The 22,795-nt window shown below is 40.0% G+C and overlaps 1 protein-coding gene across 2 annotated transcripts in view; it reads left to right on the top strand.

The window, feature by feature from the left end:
* The first annotated feature begins 684 nt into the window (after positions 1-684).
* The window catches only part of ACE2 (angiotensin converting enzyme 2), a 47,316-nt gene continuing 25,205 nt past the window's right edge, over positions 685-22,795 (top strand). The window contains exons 1-8 of one of the 2 annotated variants that reach the window (XM_045805069.2): positions 685-878; positions 5,926-6,261; positions 6,942-7,230; positions 13,075-13,233; positions 16,517-16,610; positions 17,273-17,416; positions 18,847-18,959; positions 20,773-20,878. In XM_045805069.2, coding sequence (XP_045661025.1) covers positions 7,045-7,230; positions 13,075-13,233; positions 16,517-16,610; positions 17,273-17,416; positions 18,847-18,959; positions 20,773-20,878 — 802 coding nt within the window. In that variant the 5' untranslated portion in view covers positions 685-878; positions 5,926-6,261; positions 6,942-7,044. The other variant, XM_087860250.1, reaches the window with a different exon arrangement.

A 22,795-nucleotide genomic window follows, 5' to 3' on the forward strand; every position in this document is an offset into this window, starting at 1 on the left:
AAAAAATAAGATCCAAGATCCATCAATATGCTGTCTATAAGAGACTCATTTCAGACCCAAAAACACCTCCAGATTGAAAGTGAGGGGGTGGAGAACCACTTATCATTGCTAATGGACATCAAAAGAAAGCTGGGGTAGCAATCCTTATATCAGACAAATTAGATTTTAAACCAAAAATTGAAACTGCCTTTTATCATTTCTCTGTTCAGCTCACAGATGGCTCCTTTGGGGAGGTTGTTTCAAGTAACGTTTTTCCTTATTTATCCATATCCTATCTTCCTTCTCAGGTCTGAACTAAGTAGTGCTTTCCAGCATTACTGGGATTCTGAAGTAAGATCTTTTCCTCTTGGTCTTAACTGAAAAGACTTATTTGACCAAGCATCTCTAGATGATAACTCTCAAATTCATATTTTCACTCCCGGCCTCTCTGTCAAACCAAGGATTTGTATATCTAACTGTATATCTCTTGTATATCTTCTCAACATCTTCACTTGAATTTCTGTGAGATGTCCCAACTCGACCAGACTCCTAGTCTTCCTTCCAAACTGTTTTACCTGCAGCCTTCCACATGTAAATTGATGTCAACCTTGTTCTCCCAGTTGTTCAATCCAAAAACCCTGGAGTGATCCTTGACTCTGTCTTTTTTTTTTTTTTTTTTTTTACAGCCTACACCCGATTCGTTAGCAAATTCTGTCGGCTTTACTTTCAAAACATGTTCAAAATCCAGCTGCCTTCTCATGAACTCTGCTGCTACCACCAAGCCACCATCATATCTCACCTGGATTCTTGCAAAGACCTCCTCCCTGATCTCTCTGTCTGTGTGGTCTTGACCCTATGGATTCTCTTCTCCACACAGCAGCCAGTGATTCTTCTCAAATGTAAGTGAGATCATGTTACTACTCTGTTCAAACTCTACTTTGGATTCCCATGTCACTCAGGATAAAGGCTCGTTTTGCTTCCAAGGCCCTAGAAGTAAATTTATACCAATGGCTCTCATGTTGGCTGCTATTTTTGTACAGTCTGGGTGTAGAAATAAATTTGGGTGACATGGCAAGCACTGTACAATTATAAATTCAGACCAGTAATAATTAGTACAACCCTCTTGGAATCCACAACTTGTCCTCACAAATTTGAACTCTGTCTGTTGAAAATATTTGTCAATCTTGTTAATGGAGTTATCTCTGCTCTATCTGTAGGGAAAAGAGACTGCTAGGCAGCTAGAAATGTAAACAGGAAAGAGCTTTAGCTTTCCCTTTGGGCTAAAAAGTCAACTTGTTATTTATTTTCTGTAAAGTACTTATAAATCCACTTTGTTTGGTACATATGTATGTGGTCAAAACCAATTGTACTAAACATAAATAATTTTTCACCATGCAGAGTCTTAAATTTCTCTGTGCTTTATGTTCGAGAGGCCCTTCCTTATTTCTGTTGCAAGCATTACTCTATCAATGTTAAGCAAGAAATTGCACAAAACGTCTCTTTCTTCTATGAAGTTAACCAAAGTTTTCTTCCCAGCTTGGGGAACTAGAAGACGTTTTTGCCTTAACTAGTTGGCAACCTCACCATTGATGACTCAGTTGGAAGTATGTGAAAAGTAGAGCAGTAAGGGAATTATGGATCTCAAAGTCTATGCACTTTGTTCCAGCAGAGCGCAGACACACCCTCAGCTCTGAGACTATGGAGAAGGGGCTTTCTGATTGAACTCCCCGGTTATCTGGTTTCCATTTAGGTTTTAGCAGACAGCACTTAAAACAGGGAGGGGATTTGTAGTGGGCAGGGCTACTAGAAGTAGATTCTTCAAGAGATGACAGCTGATTCAGAACCTGCAGAGACAGCAGAGTTAAGAGCCATAAAGCTCTTCGGAGCCATTGATATAAAGCCCTACAGACAATGTCACGTTATAGCCTAGCCAGTAAACAATATTCAAGATGATGACGCTGAGTCATCCGGAAAAAAAAAAAAGACACATAAAAAAAATGCTAAGGCAACATCCTAATTAGGATGAAATATATTTTAGAAAAATTTCTGTCTTCAGTGATTTAAAAATGGTCAACTGGTATAATCAAAGCAGTACATTTTCATTTTGATTATGTGGGCCCGCTCATTCTCAGAATATGACAGTTTTCCTAAAGACAAAAACTGTACTAGGGACAGTTCTCTCATTTTCCTTACTTCTCAAAGTGGCTGAATTATTACACTGCTCTTCTCATTTGGGGTGGCTTTTATTACTAGGTTCCCAGTGTTCTTCTCTGTGTTCTCATGTACTAATTCATATAATATTCACAATGTGTTATGAGATGGATATACTATTATCATCAGTTTTGAAATAAGGAAACGAGGTTCGGGAGTACTATTACCTGCTTCAAGTCACACAGCCGGCAAGGGGCACAGTAAGTCCATGGCTACCAGGCTTCTTCTAAATGGCAGGCTCATAATGGAGGAGAGCTGTCCATCCTGTCTTCTCTGTGTCTGAACTTGCTTCAAATTACATTATTTTAGACCATCTACTCTCTTGTTTCTTTTCCTCTGCATACTCTCCTGTGTCTCTCTACACTTGTGTTCCTCTGACATTAGCTTGATGTTCTAAATTATTTTGCATCTAATACTTCTATTAACAAAGTTTTAGATAGTGTCAGGTGAATTTTTCTTTTGGTGGGCAGCCAAATTGGAGTTACGGCTCATCTTAAGTTTTTTATTCGCCCAGCTTGTTTGGGCTGCTGTGGTAGCAATCTGACTGGTCTCCCTGCCCCCGCCCTTACCCCCTTGGTGTCTGCTCTCTAATCAGCAATGAGAATGAAACACTTCTCTGCTGGAAGCCCTCCAGTGTCTTCCCACATTGTTCAGGGTAAAAGCCAAAGTTGTACAATCATCTGTATGGCCCTCCTGGTGTGGTCCCCAGCTTCCTCTCCATCTTCCCCTCTTGCCGCTTTCCTTAGGCACTAGGCTCCAGACACAAAGACCTCTGATGTTCTTGAGACCTGCCTACACCCTTTGTGCTCGCTGCTCCCTCAGGCTGGAACAGTCTTCCCCAGCTGTCCACATAGGTTTCATCCCTTCTTTCAGGTCTTTGCTCAGAGGTCACCCTCTCATCCCCACCCCATCGCTCACCACCTTCCCTTCCCGCTTATTGTAAAGTCATAGCATCGATCATCAGCTGTTTGTTTCTTTCATCTACCCCACCTCCGATCAGATGATGTCCACAAGAGCTCTTCCTGTCTTATTAGTATATATATAATATATTATTATATATAATAAGCCAATAAATAATTGTCGAATCAAAATTCTTGTTTCAGACACGAGCTGTTATTAATCAGAGGACTGCTTCATCCTGTACTGTGTGTGGTTGTTTCGGGGACATTAATTTTTTAATTTTTATTGTTTCAGTTTTTTATTTAAATTTTATTTAGTTAATATATAGTGTAGTATTGGTTTCAGGAGTAGAATTTAGTGATTTATCGTTTACATATAACACCCAGTGCTCATCCCAACAAGTGCCAACCTTAATACCCATCACCCATTTAACCCATCCGCCACCCACCCCCCCTCCAGCAACCTTGTTTGTTCTCTATAGTTAAGAGTCTGTTTTATGGCTTGCCTCTCTCTTTTTTCCCCCATGTTCATCTGTTTCGTTTCTTAAATTCCACATATGAGGGAAATCATACGGTATTTGTCTTTCTCTGACTGACTTACATCGCTTAGCATAATACACTCTAGCTCCATTCATGTCCTTGCAAATGATGATATTTCATTCTTTTTTATGATTGAGTAACATTCCATGGTATATATATACCACATCTTCTTTATCCATTCATCAATTGGTGAACATTTGGGCTCTTTCCATAAGTTGGCTATTGTTGATAACGCTGTTATAAACATCAGGGTGCATGTGCCCCTTCGAATCTGTATTTTTGTATCCTTTGGGTAAATACCTGGTAGTGCAATTGCTGGGTCGTAGTGTAGCTCTGTTTTTAACTTTTTGAGGAAACTCCATAGTGTTTTCTGGAGTGGCTGCACCAGTTTGCCTTCCTACCAGCAGATGTTTTGAGAACATTTAAATCTACTTGTATAACTTTACATTTTGTTAAATCCCTCACTGAAGTGGAAGATGCACTCTATCTTTGTATTTTTTTTTACTATTGTATTCTTTTATCAGAAAGGAAATGAAGCAGTTAGCATGTGACTTGTTCCTAGTGAATCCCTTGATACGTATTTAGATCTATATATTTCCCATATGCATACCATATCCTAAAGATTATATTTTATAGTTTTATCGGGCATCAAGATCAAAGTCTTCCCTCTACCACTTAGGAAATTCACCCTCCAACCCTTTCAAAAAATAGAACAGGTTGCCTGCATCTCCAGTTTTCTAATTTTTTCTGGGTCTCTGTTCTTTCTCAAAGACAGTTCATTCCTTTGAGCCAATTGTTTTTCTGGGTCCCATCCCCTGGGTGGTTAGTGGAGTCCTTCCATTCTCAGCATGGGCTTGGACAGAACACTTCTGGGTCGCTGTCAGAACAGCAACATCTTCTCAGTGGGGAGTGAACAAAAATTCCAACCATTCAGTCTCTGCTTGTCATGACAAGCTAGTTCTACAGAATTATTGTGACAGTTCTGACTTTTCCAAGTTTCTTGGCTTCCAGAATTTTCCTGCCTCACTGTTATCTCAGGCTCCTTGTCCATCTATTTTTAGCTCTCAGATTTCATATCCTGCTTTCTCCATTTCAATTTGATCATGTTAATCTTATTTTCTGCCTCAGTGAATTGAAATTGGACTACTTCCATTTTTTTTTCTCTAAACCCAAGAGCTTCATTCAGGAAGTGACCTGAGTAGAGTTTTGTTTCAGCTTTTATTAAAGTAACATTCCAACTCTTTGTTCAAAGCCTCACCTGCTGCTCCCCTTCCTCTTAACTGATTTTTCTCCTACCGCCTGTGAAAAGCGAGTGGCTCCCAGCTTCCTCAAATGTGAGAAGGGCCGTACTCTACTGAAACTCGGAAAATTCACTGACCCTGCACACCCCCACACCCCCCCACACCCCCGCCAACTTTCTTTTAACGTTCTTTATCACAATTGCTTAAACTTGTCAATTACTTTATTTCTTAGAAGGATTTTTTTTTTTTTTTTAGAGACAGCCAGTGAGAGAGGGAACACAAGGAGGGGGAGTGGGAGAGGAAGAAGCAGGCTCATAGAGGAAGAGCCCGATGTGGGGCTCGATGCCATAACACCGGGATCACGCCCTGAGCCGAAGGCAGACGCTTAACCGCTGTGCCACCCAGGCGCCCCAGGATCTTTTGATTCATATTAAGGATAGTAAGAATCCACCCTTTTTGATGTGGCAAAAGCAAATCTGTCATCTTCACTGAAGGCACACATCCCTCTGCTGCTCTTTATTTACACCTCCATTGTTGCTTTTAGACTACTGACCCCAGTGGAAAGGTCTGTATTCTAGAATCAAATGGCATTCCTGGCTCTACCACTTACTGGCTGAATGAGGTTTGGCAATTGATTTAAGTTCTCTGAGCCTCAATTTCATAATCTGTATAATAGCGATAAAAAAAAGATTTACCTCTAGGAGTGCCTGGGTGGCCCAGTCGGATAAGTGTCTAACTCTTGGCTTCGGCTCAGGTCCTGATCTCAGGGTCATGAGATCGAACCCTGCATTGGGCTCCACGCTCAGCACACAGTCTGCTTAAGATTCTCTCTCTCCCTTTCCCTCTGCTCCTCCTGCTTGTGTTCTCTCTCTCTGAAATAAATAAATAAATCTTTAAAAAAAATTTTACCTCTAGGTTTGTTGTAATGCTTAAATGAGATATTATAATGAAAAGCGCCTTGAACTATTACTTAGAATTATTTTTTTCCTGTTCTATAATAACATTAATTTAACAACTGTGGAATAAGGGAAAATTGTGAAAACTTTTTTTTAAAGGCTTGGTTACTGCACCTGGACCTGGAAGACTTGTTTTTCTGGGTGAAGAAATATTTTCCCTGAGTGAAGGTTTCATAATCACAGTCAAGCTGGCCCATGAGCGCTGCTGTTTAAAGTGGCTCCTCTCTTTTATCTCTGATATACCTACATCCTGGGAATGAGGACACTAATCCAGCTCCTGAGACTCCACAGGACAATCACTGAAGTCTCTTTGAATTCTGTGTTGCCATGATCCCATGGTTTTGGATGCCCAGAGCGTGACATGGACACTCTTTGAATTTCATACCATGCAGAGTCATTTTTATTTCCCTGGGACCTCAACTGAGTTTAGAACAGGTAAGTGAAAGGGAAGGCAGCACACAGTGAAGACGGCCATAGAACCAGTGTTCAACATGGTCATCTGAGAAGTAGAAAGTGAGCCTTTTTAAGTTTACCCAAGCCAGAGCAGGTGAGTTAACCTGTGGAGGGAGTGGAGTGGAGGGTAGTCTTATACTTTTAAACAATAGCCATGGAAATTAAAATTTATCAGAAAAAAATGAATTCCATAAAGACAAGGGTAAAGCAGTTTATTTAAGAAGGGAAAATGTTACCCAAGTAGAGAGAGACTTTCTGTGACTATGAACTTGAAATAAAAAGAAAGGAGAGAAAACTGAGTTTCAGTGAAATCATCTGGAAAACATGTAAGTTCCACTAATACCCCCATGATCCCTAAATCTAGGCTTCTTTGGTCCCTATAAAATTATAACACCTTCAGTGTATCTTTAACAGCTTTTTAGGAACATATTAACCAAATGTGCAAGTTCTGATCTTGCCATAAAATACTAGGAGAGCTATGATTTTCTAGGATTAATGAATAACATTCGTTTATTTGATTTACTTTAAAAAATCATTCTAAAATCTGTTTACATATCTGTCCTCTCCAGGATGAACTTTATATTGGTTCAGCAGATTGTTTACTGTTTCTTCTTCTACTACTACTTCTTCTTCTTTTTTTTTTTTTCATCTTTCCTGCTCAGTGCCCAACCCAAGTTCAAAGGCTGATGAGAGAGAAAAACTCATGAAGAGGTTTTACTCTAGGGAAAGTTGTTCAGTGGATGGGATCTTGGTGCATAGGGAAAGATGTTAGGCTCTTCCTGGCTCCTTCTCAGCCTTGCTGCTCTAACCGCTGCTCAATCCACCACTGAGGATCTGGCCGAGACATTTTTGGAGAAGTTTAACTATGAAGCTGAAGACCTGTATTATCAAAGTTCCCTTGCTTCTTGGAATTATAACACCAATATTACCAACGAGAATATCCAAAAGATGGTGAGTTTTCATGGCTACATAGGGGTATTTGTTGCTTCTTTAAGATTAGATTACTGCCTCTACAACTGAAAAGGGAAATCAAAGAAATGCTCTGAGTTGTGAGGTTGGATGTTTGCCTTAGTATTTCTGATTCTGGAGTCCCAGATGACTAAACTTAATTGACCTTGGGGCTCATTTGGAAGCAGTTACAAAACAATTCACTGGTCTCAGTCCAGATTCTTAGAAACCAGTGAACATGCTTTGTAAAGTTGCCACCATAATTCTCATCATAATCAGGTTTTCAAAGCATTTCACAGAAATGCCATAAGTTATTGGGTTAATAATTTCCCCAAGCCTACAATGTCAACAGGAATATCTAAAGACTCTCTAAAATGATATATTAACTGGAAAATGCAATTGGAGGCTTAGTGAAAAAGCTAGCTAGTAATTAAAGTAACCATGGATCTGGAGACTGGATTTGGGAATTCCTTCCTTCATTGTCACGGGGCTCTAAGGGACTTCCAAAGGTCACAGAATCCATCCAGAGCCCTCGCAGAAAAACCATAATTAAGCCAGTTTTGACAAATCTCAGGATGCTCCAGGAAAGCAAGATGCTTTGACAAGTGCAAGGATTTAGGAATTTCTTTTCTCACCGATCCCAAAGCAGTGTCCTTACACATTTGTGCTGGAAATCGAGCAACATTATTTAAGAAAAGATTTTGTGACACTCGTATAGCAATATATTCCTTCAAAAATGTAGTTCAGATATTTTTTCAAATGCTGAGTAGGTTGCATGTTTAAATTACTGCCACTCACAGGACAGATCAAACCTAAGACCTACCACCTCATTTGAAATTCCCCAAGAGAAGGTTTTCCATTTTTCTAACGCTCAAGGAAATCCTGGAGATTTTGACAGCCTGGTGTTGTCATAGGAGATCATTTGTTTCTCGTCTCGTACTTTGGTCTTACCTCTCTTCATCTCTTTATTGTTGCTTTTTCCTTTTTATTTGACCTCTGTTGGAGGTGCCTATAATATACCATGTATTTGTTTTCATTCTCAGCTGAATAGTCCAGTAGGTGCTGGTGAAGGTGTACCAGCTTCATGCCTAAGGACTCTGGAGCCAGACTGCCGAGGTCTAGATCCTGGCTCCAGCACTTTCCAGCTGGGTGAGCTTCAGCTGGTCAATTAACCTCTCTGCACCTTCATTATCTCACCTGTGTAAAAGAACATCCCGCTCCTATCTGCCTTGGAGGGTGGCTGTGAACACCAGATTCATACCCAAAGCCCCCAGAATGGTGCTCGATGCTTGTGAGCATGAGAGAACAGCGCAGTCTTATTGCTCTGAGTGTCGGAGGGAGTTATAACTGCTGAAGAGACATGTAACAGTTCTGCTGAGTGCCCTTTGCTGAGAAGGCATGTTATCGAATGGGACGGAGTGATGTTTGTTGATATCATCTCTGGATCATTAAGTGTTATTACTTTTGAATTGCAGTGGTTGATGAGAGCCAAGACCAGAGAGGAAAGGGCATAAATCACAAAGTATGGTCAAGCTGCAGAAAGCATAGACCCTTTAAAGGAAAGTCAAAGTGTTAGAATGCAAAAAGGAAGCAGGTGGCCACCGGCTACACGCCGGGAGGGCAGTCCTGTGGTCAGGAGCCGCTGCTGCTTCCTGGCGCATGCCAGGCACCTGGGTAAAAGAGCATGAGGCTAATTTTGGCTAACTCCTTTGGTTTGGAGCAGTTTCATGGGGTTTCAGACCCAGTTATTGGACCTGGGGAATAAGGTGAAGTTTTTTCTTTACTTTTGCTATAGAGAGCTTTTAACGACAGCTTTACTGAGATATAATTTATGCACCATAAACTTCACCAATTTAAAGTGTACGATTCAATGCTTTTTAGTATATTTACAGAATTGTACAACCTTCACCAATATCATCTAATTTTAGAACATTTTCATCACTCCAGAAAGAAACCACATGCCTGTCAGTCATCACTCTTCCTCCCAGCTCCTAGCCCTAAGCGACTACTAGTCTTCTTTCTGTCTCCATAGGTTTGCCTACTTTGAACATTTCATATAAATGCAATCGTACAATACATGATCTCTTGCGATTGCCTTCTTTCACTTTGCGCATTGTAGCATATAGCATTACTTCATTCCTTTTTGTTGCCAAATAGTGTTCTGTCGTATGATTTTTCTTTATTCTTATCATAAAAATTTTCAAACATGTATAAAAGAAGAGAGATGAGTATATTGAATCTCCTTCTATCCATCACCCAGTTTATAAATTATTAACATTTTGGCCAATCTTGTTTTATTTTTCTACCCAACCCCACACTTCTTGGATTATTTTGAAGGAAATCCAAAACATGGTATAGTTTTATGTGTGTATTTCACCTTGTAGTTCTCAAAGTATTTTAAAAACAACCTTAATAACAGTACCATGCCAAAAACTTAACAATAACTCCTCAGTATCGACAAATATCTAGTCAGCATTCAAATGCACCCTACTGTCTTATATTTCTTTTTCAATTTCAGCTGTTTTGTTTGAATCAAGATCTAACAAGGTCCTCTCCTTCCAATCATTTCGAAGGATGTACTCTACCTCTCCTTTAATCTACAGAGTCCCTCCCTCGCTTTTTTTTGTTTTTGCAATTTATTTGTTGAAGAATTAAATTTTTGGTGCTATAGAAACTCCCACTTTCTGGATTTGCTGATTATGCCCCCTAAATTTTGCTTAACGTGCTCTTTTGTCCCCTGCATTTCCTGTAAACGTATAGATCTAGGGCAGAGGGCAGAGCACTTTCCTGTAAAAGGCCAGATAGTAAATATTTCAGGCTTTGTGTGCCCTATGGCTTCTGTTCAACCTGCCGTTGTAGTGCGAAAGCAGCTATAGATAATACATAAATGAGTGTGACTTATGTTCTAGTAAAACTTTATTTACAAAATCAGATGGTGCACAGAGTCCTGATCTAGAGATTTGATCAGACTCAGGTTTCACCCCTGAGTTATTTAATGGGTGTGGAAATTGAATTTCCACTACTAGCATGGTGCGGGAATATTGACCCAAGAAATTAACAAAAAAACTAGTTTAGGTCCCTAGAGCTCTGGAAAAAAAATAGCTTGGGATGGAACAATATGTTCCGGAGGTCAAAATTAAAGGCAACATCATGTAATTTGGGGGGAAAGGATTTAAAGTATAATACTTATAGTATGGTAGTGATAAAGAAAATAAAACAGGTATCTTCAAAGTACCCGTATACAGTATAATTAAAAAATATTGTAAGACTGGGCTCTTTTGGGGACTGTGAGTTGCTTCCAGAGGAGATTGAGAATAAATTATTCCTATAATTTGGTAACAAAGTTCTACCAGAAATTTTGCTTGACGGTAAATTGTCCTGGATTGGGCGAAGAAGGATAGGAATTTAGTGGTAAGTGATGGGTTGCATAGATGAGTCTGTGCCACAGACCAAACTCTTCTTTCCATAGCTCACTACTTCCCACTCGTGTGTTACAGAGAAGAACAGAATGTGTTGAATTCCATCTATAGTCAATGGTTAGGAGCGTTGTCTTTGGAGGTAAACATATCTGGGTTGGCACTCTGGTTCTTTCAAATTACTAGCTGTGTGACTTAGGGAAAGCTATTTACCTGCTCTGTGACTCAGTTCCCTCATTTGTGAAGTGGAGACAATCACAACTACCTCACAAGATTGTGAAGATTAATTGAGAAGTAGTTCCTGAGGGGTTGTATGTCTCAATAAAGAGAGAAATCATTTTCCATATTTACTGCCACTATTTTCATCTCTTGTCTGATCCGTTGTTGTCGTCCCCACACACCATTCCCATCATGTTATGTGCCTGCTTGGAGCCCCACAATGTGAATTTTCTGTGATTCCCTAGTATTCAAAGAGTAATAATCAAATTCCTTGGCCTGGAAGATGCAGTTGTGCCCGAAGTCCTGCCTTTGGGATTGGTACTAATTATCTATTGTGTTAAAAATTACCACAAGCTTAGCAGCTTAAAATAACACACATTTATTATCCCACTGCTGCTGTGGGTCAGGAGTCCAGGCATAGCTTAGCTGCATCTTCCATTTCTGAGTCTTATAAGGTTGTGATCCATGCCCTGACTAGCACTGTGGTCTCAGCTGAGGCTTGACTGGGGATGAATCCACTTCCAAGCTAATGTGGTTAGTGGTAAGCATTCAGATCCTTGTGTGCTGCTCGACTGAGATCCTTAGTTTCTTGCAGGATATCAACCAGAGGCCATCCTCGATTCCTCAACATGTGGCCCTTCCCACAGGGTTCTGCATCAAAGTCAGCAAGGGAGACAGAGTTTTAGCAAGATAAAAATTAGAATCTTATATAACATAAATACGTGCATCCTGTCATCTTTGGTATATGCTACTGGGTAGAAGTGAATCATGGCTCCTGCTCACACTCAAGGGGGAGGGGATCACACAAATGTGTACCACCTGGAGGTAGGGATCATGGGATCCATGTTAGAGTTTGTCTACCACAGGATCCAGGATCCCGATGCTGTCAATTGATTGCCATAACCACTATTTATTTCTCTCAGCCTCTTTATGCACATATGAGTAATGGAGACAGAATGATTTTCTATCTCAGGGGAGTAGGAAAATCAAATGAAGTAAATTATTCTGCAAAGTACTCTACATCCATCCAACTCCTACCTCCTTTAAGGTCTTCTCCATGAGGGCTTGGCCAAATCTACTTGTCTGTATGAGTCTTTCTTTTCCTATAGCAGAAACTGCTTGGCCACTCAAAGTTTATACATTATCATATGCTCTAATACTTCATTAATGCAACATTCATGATGCGTACCTTATCTGTCTGACAAAACTGTAAGCAACTTAGGGACAAAGAACTTTTTTTCTTTAAATTATAAAATAGCTAACTTTTTTGAATGTTTAGGATGTATCAGACACTGTGATAAACATTTTATTATTTGTTAATTCTTCTCATCCTTACAACAACCCTTTGAGGTAAGCCCTATTACTCTCGTTTTACAGATAAGGTAATTGGCTCAGAGAAGGTAAGTAATTTGCCTAAAGTCACACAGCTAGTCAGAGGTGTCTGACTTCAAGAATGGAGCTCTTACTTGTCTCATATGCTGCCTCTTTTATATAGTCTAGAGAAGTACAATGTACAATGTAATTGCTCATTTGCATCTTTGATAAATGGAAATGAGTTTGTACATTGAGAAAAGACTACACTAGAAGAGTCTGGAGAAGTCCACTTGCCTATACCGATGTTCAAGATGGGAAGCAAGTGAGTCCTGGAATCATCACCTGCTTGTTAAGTTTTCTTTTACTGTTCGAAAATCACCATGGCTACCAAACGGCCATATTCTGGGCAACCTTCTTTGGGGAACATAATTTAAGATCAGAATCTCTGGTAAGTCATGGCACCATGGAGCTCACTGCAAACTGTTTCTCATTTCTTGTCGTTCCCATTTTCATGAGGGGCTGTATTCCCATTAAGTGTGCTCTAAGCTTTACTGGGCCCTCCCTTTAGAGCATTCATCCTCAAATCCTTGATTAACTCACCCACGTCACAGTGCTAAGGCCATAAATTCCAAGGCCCCACAATGTGAAATATCTGTGAGAATTCATTTCCAGTTCAGGGGATAGGACCCTTGGGAAAACTAGGCACTGGGCCAGAAAGAGAGAGTGACCAAGAGTGGCCTGGTCACTCTTAACTTAAGCCTTGACCTTCAGCAAAGTAGAGAACTAAACCACTCAGGAAATATGAGATATTCTGCCAGATGTTTTTTGGACAGTATCTTCTGTTCTATCTGTTCAAGCCTTGCCATTCTGACTTCAAATTTATTTTTTGTCATTTCAGAATGATGCTGGAGCCAAATGGTCTGCCTTTTATGAAGAACAGTCCAAGCATGCCAAAACATACCCACTAGAAGAAATTCATAATTCTACAGTCAAGCGTCAACTGCAGGCCCTTCAGCACAGTGGGTCATCAGTGCTCTCAGCAGACAAGAGCCAACGAGTATGTGAACATTCTAGCACTGACCCCAAGAGCTGAAATATTTGGGAAACATTAAACATTAATATCCCCATGGCTGCTTACTTTATCTGCAAAGGTAGTGATGCTGACATTAGAAAGAGCTCTGTGCCTAAGTAGGGTGACCCCATAATTTGTCATCCAAACTGGAATCCTTTTGCAAGTGAAAGAAGACACTGGTAATACTTAATGTTAGGACACAGAGTTAAACCAATGTTGTCTCGGCACTGTGTTGTATACACATACTGTATACAGAAGTCACCTTCCTGAGGACCAGGCAGCCTGAAGAATATGCTTAATCTATGTCAGTCATGCTCAACTGGGCGTGATTTTGCCCCCCAGTGACATTTGATGATATCTGGAGACAGTTTTGGTTGTCATAACTGGGGGAGGGGGGCAACTATTAGCATCTGGTGGGTAGAGGCCAGGGATGCTGCTAACCATTCTACAATGTACAAGACAGCCCCCAATGACAAAGAGTTATGTGGTCCCAGATGTTAATAGTGCCAAGCTTGAGAAGTCCCATATGTGGTCCAATTCTTTCCCCCTTTCATTCTTGACTCTTCTCTGCAACGTCTTTAACAAGAGGCTAAGAACCTCAGCTCAAACCGCTTTAGAGGTGGGTGATTCATCCCTTTCCAAGATATCCATTCCATATGTGGGTCCCCCTAATTGATGGAGATACTCCCTCCATTGAACATTAAGTGCTTTACCTCCACTTTGTTCAGCCTACTGGATCCAAATTGCTCTTTCCTACAGTAGTTTTTAAATAAAAGAAGGCAGCTACTTTTTTTTAAAAACTACTTGAGTCCTTTTTTTAAAAAATCTAGGCTAACTATACTTCACTCTGTCAATTTTCCTCTATACAATAGTTTCAAGTTTCCTAACCAGTCCTAGCTGCTGTCTTCACTTTGTCAGTAACCTTGAACTAAACACCACACTCTGAGTTGGTTCCAGTCTGCATGAAGGTGAGCAGGAATATGACATTCTGCACCCTGTGCCCTACATCTATTAAGACAGTCTAAGATTCTATTAGGTTTTGGTTTGGGTTGGGTTTTTGGATGTTCAAATTCCATGTTGGCTTCTATCAACATCACTGACAATGAAGTCTCCAAATCTCTTCCACCGATGTTGCTCTAAAATGATAGCTTTCAAAATTCTATTCTTAAGAAGTAGGTAGTTTGTTCAAGTTTAAGAAAGCCTGTATTCGCCCTGTTGAAATAATATCTCTCATCCCATCTCTCTAGCCGGGGAGCCAGCAATTTTTTTTCTGTAAAAGGAAATATAGTAAATATCTTGGGTTTTGTGGGCCATCACGATGAGTTAACTCTACTATTGCAGCAGGAAATCAGCATAGCTAATACATAAACAAATGAGTGTGGCTGTATTCTGATAAAACTTTCCAAAAACAGGCAGCAGACGGTATTTGGTCTGCAGATCATAGTTTACAGACCCCTGATCTAACCTATTAAAACATTTTTATCTAAAATATTTGACTATTTAACATCAAAGTCTTCTTTCTCAGTTGCTTGTCTTCTGGAACTCTGTGTTGTAATCTCCATCTATAAAAAGAAAAAAATTCATGATAAGGACAAAGATAAAACCATATGGCACATATCTTCCTACAAGTTGATATTTATTATTCCACATTCTTTGGATCCAATTATCCAACTCGTTGTTAATCCACTTTATCTTATCCATTCCATGCTTCCCCGTGTTTTTCACAAAGACACCATGTGAAACCCTGCCCGTTGGTCTTTTAGAGTCTAGACAGCTAGATGGAACCTGGACACTGTATTTTTATAAGATCCCAGGTAATTCTAATGTGCAGCCAAAGCTGAAAACCACTGAAATGCATGTAAAAGCTTGGAGTGTTTGGGAAGAGAGGAGACTCAAGGATGCATGAGTTCAATGGAGAGGAAGGAGGGGAGATTGAAAAAGCAGATAGGCAAAGAGACCATGAGGAGTTTTGTGCCATGGTAAGGAATTTGGATTGATTCCTACGTACTATGGGATCTTGTTGAAATTTTAAGCATGGGATCTATTTCATGTTTTAGGATAATGACTCTTACAGCAGAGTGAAAGAATAATGGAAAAGGGAAATAGGAGAAGGGAAACAGAGCCTTTCAGCCAGTGCTTCTTAAATCAAATGTGGAAGAGAACAAGTTCCCTTCCCTTCCCCTCTCCCTCCCTCCTTTTCTCCCTCTCTTATTCCCTTTCTTCTTTTATTACCAATCCATTGTAGATCAATACTTGGTTAACTTCATTGCTCTCATGCTTAGATGTCATGGAAGTATCAAATGGTTTTAGAAGTTTATAAATATTTATTCTCTTAAAAATTTATTCTCTTGGTAACTGTACTTATCACAGAATAGAAACAAACCATTTACTGTCTTGCACTGGTCCATGGACCATAGTTTGAGTAGCACTGCTTAACTCTATTACCTTTACTCTCCTTTACCTACAGGGTAAAGTTTAAACTCCTTAGTGTGGCACAGATGGCCCCTCATGACCTGGCCCCCACTAACCTCTCCATCCTTACATCGCCCACTTCCCTCCGTCAGCATCACTATGCCAGTTTCCTTCAACGTGTCATCACTTCTGGAAGATGTCTGCTCTTTCCCAACCTCTATTCATCTTTTAGGCTCTGCCTTCTATCTCTTTTTCCTACTTGACCAATTCCTACTTCTCTTCCAAGACACAGTGCTAATGTCCCCTCCTCTCTGAAGCCATCCCTGAATCTCCAAGTTATTCATTTGTCCACTCCCCACCAGACTGCCCCATCACTTTTTCATGACAGTTATACCACTTGTCACTTGGTTATTTAATTATTGATCTCATGTCTGCTTCACTGTCCCTTGACTGTGGGGTCCTTGAGGACCAGTGACTTATTCGTGTCAGTTATCCGAGTGTAGGACATAGTACATTTTCAGTAAGTGTGCACTCAAAGAACGCTGAATGAAACAACAAATGCCCTTCTCAGTGCATGTGTACCTGAGCGACATCCCGGGAATTTTGGTAGATCTGTTTATTTCAGTCACTCCACATGTTTTTATTATGTGTTTCTATCTAAGGTTCTGTGTTAGTTAATGGGGGGAATTTAATGGAGCTATTCCTACTTTACATAAAAGAGGATACTTGGCAAAGATGTGAACTGCTGTATTTTGAGGCATAAAAAAAATCACATGGTTGAAAGGACATCTTTACCTTAGCGTTCTGTACAGCACACTTCCCAGCTTAAACATTGTTTATTATGTTTAATTTGCAGTTGAACACAATCCTAAATGCAATGAGCACTATCTACAGTACTGGAAAAGCTTGTAACCCAAATAATCCACAGGAGTGCTTATTACTGGAACCAGGTAGGTTATTAATTTTGAGCAATGATTACGAAATTTAATTTTTTACTCTAAGTTTTAAAGATTTCATTTGTTTGCTTATTTGAGAGAGGGAGAGCATGTGCCTGTGCATGGGGGTTGAGGCAGAGGGAGAGGGAGAGAGGGAGAATCTTATGCAGACTCCACGCTCAGCCCAGAGCCCTACACACGAGGCTCAATCCCATGACCCCGAGATCATGACCTGAGCCGAAATCAAGAGGTGGATGCTTAATGCTTAACTGACTGAGCCAGGCACCCCTTTTTACTCTAAGTTTTAAAACTGAGATTGGCACTGGATGATAACATTGTGCCTTTCAAATGGATAATCCAAAGATGATAAGATTCCAAATAGGTGTTTTAACATATAGATGAACTTTTAACTTTTAACAAAACTTCATGGTAAATTCTGTCGCATTCCAAAGAATTTAATTAAGTTAGTAGCTAAATGATTTCAATGGTTTATTTTCTCTGCAGAAATATTTTGAAACTATAACAAGGATGAAGAAATTGATAAATCGTGAGATTTCATTTAATGACCTCCATGTCTGCCAGCCTTACTTTTAATTATTTAAAGCTCATATAATTGTTTGTGCATAAAAATATTACAAATGCATGTCTGTTTCCTATTGGGTGCTTTACAATGACAGGTTTGGATGACATAATGGAAAACAGCAAAGACTACAATGAGAGGCTCTGGGCCTGGGAAGGCTGGAGGTCTGAGGTCGGCAAGCAGCTGAGGCCGTTATATGAAGAGTATGTGGCCCTGAAAAATGAGATGGCAAGAGCCAACAGTAAGTTCGCTGGTCTATAGAGGTCCTGAAGCCCTCTATGTGGCTGTGGGCTATTTCTCATGAATTACCAAGGCTGCCCTTTGATAGAAGAGGTATCCCTAAATTAATGATCATCTGCTGAACAAATTCAGGGTATGTGTCTCAAATACGAAACTACTAGGAAATAAGGGATGGTGCACTGACATTCTACAGTTTGGAGAGCTCAGGAATGAGACTGAACTACAGCGTGTCAAACAAATTAGTTGTCCAGGAAAGTATCAGGAACCTGAGGTAGCCTGGGGATTGAGCAGGGATGCTGTTTCTCAGATAGTATGGGAGACAGAGACACTGTCTTTCACCTAAACTCCTATCTGGCCACAGTTTATTCTCAAAGGCCATTTGTGTGTTTAACTCAGGGTGGTGTCCCAAAAAGAAAAAAACTTCAGATAATTTAGGCTGGAAATCCATTCTGTTCTGCAGATGTAATTATAACTCAGATCGTGTGGTCATAAAACTCTTAACATGGGGCAGAATGTCCATATCTCCTAACTTATTGTCCTGCCTGAATGATGAGCTGAAGCTGTGGCATTGTGAGTAACTTTATGCTTCGGTGATTCACTGCCCCCTGGGGTTGAGTAAGGAAGAATTTTTTTTTCATCTGTTGTTTCTAAATGTCTCTCACTGCCTCTTAAACTGGTATTCCCAAGCCACAGGCAAGCTGGAGACAGTAGCTCATCACCATATCCTTCCATCCAAAGAGGTCTTTCTCTCTTCCTCCTGATCATCCATTGCCAAAGTCCATGTAAAAGTAAAAATTATCAGAACACATTTGCAAACATTATTGGCTAATATCCTAACGCGAGCTTGTGTTTCCTGATGCTGAGATACTGCATGAAGCACAGAGAGATGTTCCATGCAGACATATAATTTGCAAACAAACACAGGCCCACTGTGGCAAGGTCTAAGATGAGTTGAGTTAGATGTGAAAATATAAGGCCCTGAACAAAAGGAGAATTTAAAAACTCAAATCCAATCACATGTTTTAAAGCCAGAGATACAAACTGAAGTATGGAGAGGGTAGAGACTGAGGGTTAGGAGACTTGGGGTGTGCCTTTGCCTCTTACCAGTGGGATGATCCTGGACAAATGATTTCACCATCTAAGAACAGCCTGCTAATCTATATGGTGGGAATTTTAATAATGTCAATCTTGTAGAATTTTTGTGCTTATTAGATGAGATAATGCATTAAAATTTTTGGCAGAGAGCAAGTGCTTGACAGATCCTAGCTAATGTTATTCATTTGATCCCTTTGAGTTATTACTTAGAAGGACAGTAAAAATGTGACAGAGCTTTGGATTTTTTTTTAAACCTCCCAACAAGGGTAATCGATATATACAGTGCTTCATCTCTTTCTTTCCCTTATGTTCTCTTCCTTCTCTTTTTAAAAACAGATTATGAGGACTATGGGGATTATTGGAGAGGAGATTATGAAGAGGAGTGGACAGATGGCTATAACTATAGCCGCAACCAGTTGATTGAAGATGTGGAACATACCTTCACACAGGTGACCAAGGAACCAGACACAGAGACAGATGTAGGGCAGTGTGCGGGAAGAAGGGACAATGACCAAAGGCATTCCGGCTTGTTCTTAACACACTTGTCAGCCATTCCCAGGCCTCAGAGTTATGGAATATTATAGCTTGAAAAGATTTTAAAGAATAATAGGGTAACCCCTATGGATGATCAGAACTACTCTGCTTTCCTCCCCTTTTCAGCCACTGAACTCACCAGCAACTATCAATAGCAAGATTATAAGAAGGGAAAATTACAGGGAGGAATGGTCTTTTAGATTATAAGGAATGGTCTTCATGAACTACCTGGGACCCACACTGTCTTAACTTTGTTAGCAGAGCTGTAGGCTTTGCTTCCTTTCTCAGGACAACTGATACTATCGTTTCCTTAACTTTGACTAAGGAAGTCTTTATATGGAAGGGAGAGTATCCCATTGACACTTCTCAGTGTCTCTCTCTTCTTTCATTTTCACTCCCATGTCTCCCGCTTACCCCTGTGCCTTCAAACGTCTATGTAGACCTACTCTGTCATAGCCTTAGTTAGGCAGAGCCATCAAAAATGGAAGTTGGAGAGGGGCACCTGGGTGGCTCAGTCAGCGAAGTGTCTGGCTTGGGCTCAGGTCATGATCCCAGGGTCCTGGGATTGAGCCCGCGTTGGGCTTCCTGCTCAGTGGGGAGTCTGTTCGTCCTTCTCCCTCTCCCTCTGTCCCTCCCCCGGCTTGTGTTCTCTCTTAAATAAATAAATAAATAAATAAATAAATAAATACTCTTTAACACACACACACACACACACACACACACACACACACACACCCCACACATGTGCCAGAATGGCTATAGTTAAAAAAGACTGACATAGCAGGTGCTGGTATGGGTGTGGAGACACTGCTGACAGAAATGCAAAATGGCGCAGCTGCTGGGGAAATTGCTTTGGCTGTTTCTTAAAAAGTTAAACACGCACTTACCGTATGACTAAGGTATTCCACTCTTAGGTATCTATATGAGAGAAATGAGAATATAGATCCATGCAAAGACTCACACATTAATGTTCATAGAAGCATTATTCATTATAGCCCCAAACTGGGAACAACCTAGCTGTCCTTCAACTGGTGAGTTGTATCCATGAAATACTAAATAAAGCAAACTCGGATGTATTCATAAAATGAAACACTACCAGTACTAAAAAGAATGAACTGCTGATACATGCAGTAACATGATGAATCTAAAAATCATGCTGAGTGAAAGAAGCCAGACACAAAAGGTTACATACTTTATGATTTCATTTATATGAAATTTCCAGGATAGACAAAACTATAGAGACAGAAATCAGTTCAGTGATGACCTGGGGCTGGGTCTGAAATTGACTGAAAACGGGAACAACAAAAGTTTTGGGGGTAATGGAAATATTCTAAAAGTGGGTAGTAGTGAAGGTTGCCCAACAGTATAAATTTCCTAAAACTCATGAAACTGTACATTTAAAAATGGGTGCATTTTATGGGATGTAAATGTACTTCAATTTAAAAACAAAGGAAGTAGGTTACATCTTAAAAATGGATATTTTCCATCTATTTTCACTTTGGGACCTGCATTCCTCCAGGTATGTTAATTGCTTTATGCAGTGAGGCTAGTCATCATTAATATCTGGGAAGAAGAGATTCTTTCAAACTCTCCAGAGTATTTGAGAGGAGAAGAAATTAGAATTTAGGGAAATTCTACTTGTCTAAAGAGGCTTCTATCTTTAGTGTTGGGGATTGGAAATTGGAGTAGACTACTCTTGGTCTTAAATTTTCTTCCTGGGCTTTTCAGATTAAACCATTGTATGAACATCTTCATGCTTATGTGAGGGCAAAGTTGATGGACACCTACCCCTCCCGTATCAGCCCAACTGGATGTCTCCCGGCCCATTTGCTTGGTAAGAAACTCCAGGAACTCCTTGTGTAGTTTGTTTTCTGTTATTTCCACCGATAAATCTTTTGTTTGTTTGTTTATTTGTTTTGTTTGTTTTTGTAATGAAGCCCAACATAAAACTTTCGGAAAATTTTGTGAGTGAAGTTAGTAACATTATCGAAATCACATTTTGCAAGCACTTTCTTCAACATAAAAGCATTTAAAATTGTTTTTATCTTACACATAAGGGTTATTATGTTGGCCACAGTCCAAAGGATAAAGGGATTATTTAAGATAACTGGAGAAAGAACTCCAAATTCAAATGAGAGTGGAAATGGAGAAAATAAGTTTTACAATTTAAGTTGATTGGCTAAGATCTTGAGGTGGAGTTTGGCATTTTAGTATTGTCAGAGGAATGAAGCTTGGTAGGCTGGGGGTGGTCAGGGGTGAGAGAAAGGCTTTCTAGAATTAAGGTATAGCTTGAGTAAAAGTTTCATAAGTTTATTCTAAACTTCACCAATTACTTTTCCCGCAAAGTATGTGCTTTGGAACCATATGGGTTATGAATGAAGTTTTTGCCATGAAGAAAAATGCCTAGCTTAAGAGGAGACTCAATCTTCCAAGAACTTTCTGTACTGCCACAGAGCCTTTGTAGACCATGAAAGACCTGGGGCCCTTTATTGAATCTTCTAACTCCCTTCCAGAGAGTGGCCATCCTTCCTTCCCCTCTACCGCTCTCTAGAAGCTGAGGCCAAATAAGATATAGGTGTTTGAAAAGTTCATGTCATGCATACATAGCATTCCTACCAAGATAAGTTGCTGGTAGCTAATTCTTCTCAACAGCCAAAGCTCTCTCTCAGCAGGAGAGAATATGGACGAAGGACCTATGGAGACTTTTACTCTAAGGCAATTTATAAATACTCTCTACAATGTCTTTGGTAGGCATTCTTCAGTAATTCATTTTCTGCTTAAACCTATCTGGTGTGATGTGGCTCTTTTTTCCTTCCAAGGTAGACTAATCTATTGCTACGTGGCACCAATTATAAGCAAGTTCTACCTTATGTGGGACTGAATCAACACCCCCTAATGCTTTGCATTCATTACATCTAATTCCACGATATGAGGTTACCCAGAATATGTCCAATCTTCTTCTATAAAATGGCCTTCTGGATCTTTTAAACAACCATCGTATAAGGCACAGCATAGTACCTGGCACAAGAGTATGTACTCAGTATATTTTAGAGAGTATTATCGTTACCATCATGTATACACTCTTTGCTCCTTTCCAGTGAAATACCCTACACAGATTTTTAGCCATTCTTTAAACCTTAATTTTCTAATTGTTCTCCTTTGGACAAGCTAGCCTTAGTTGATGTCTCTCTTCAAATATCATGCTCAGAACTGAAGTCCAGATGAGGTTTGGCCAATATGGAGTAAAAATGGTACCATGCCTTCCTTTGTTCCAGACCCTATAATTCTATTTATTTACCTTAAGATTACATTTGTGTTTTGGAAGCCATGTCACACTGTTTGTTGGGTCCCTTTTGGTCTTTTACATGTGGACTATGTTTCAGCCTGAAGTCACTTATCACATATTTTTATAGTGGATACATCGTTCTTTAAAATTTAAGCTGAAGGGCACCTGGGTGGCTTAGTCAGTTAAGTGTCTGCCTTGGGCTCAGATCATGATCCCAGGGTCCTGGGATTGAGCCCTGCTTTGGGCTCCCTGCTCAGCCAGGAGTCTACTTCTCCTTTTCCCTCTGCCCCTCCCCACTGCTTGTGCTCTGTCTCTCACATGTGCTCTCTCTCTCTCTCAAATGAATAAATAAAATCTTTTAAAATATAAATAAATAAAATTTAAGCATACTTATACTTATCTCTACTGAATTTTATTGTTTAAAACATGAGTTCATTGGAATATTCTTCATGTAATTATGTTGCC

Source organism: Ursus americanus, chromosome X (genome assembly GCF_024610735.1).
Source record: "Ursus americanus isolate L20-20 chromosome X, mUrsAme1.1.p, whole genome shotgun sequence".
Taxonomy (NCBI): Eukaryota; Metazoa; Chordata; class Mammalia; order Carnivora; family Ursidae; genus Ursus; species Ursus americanus.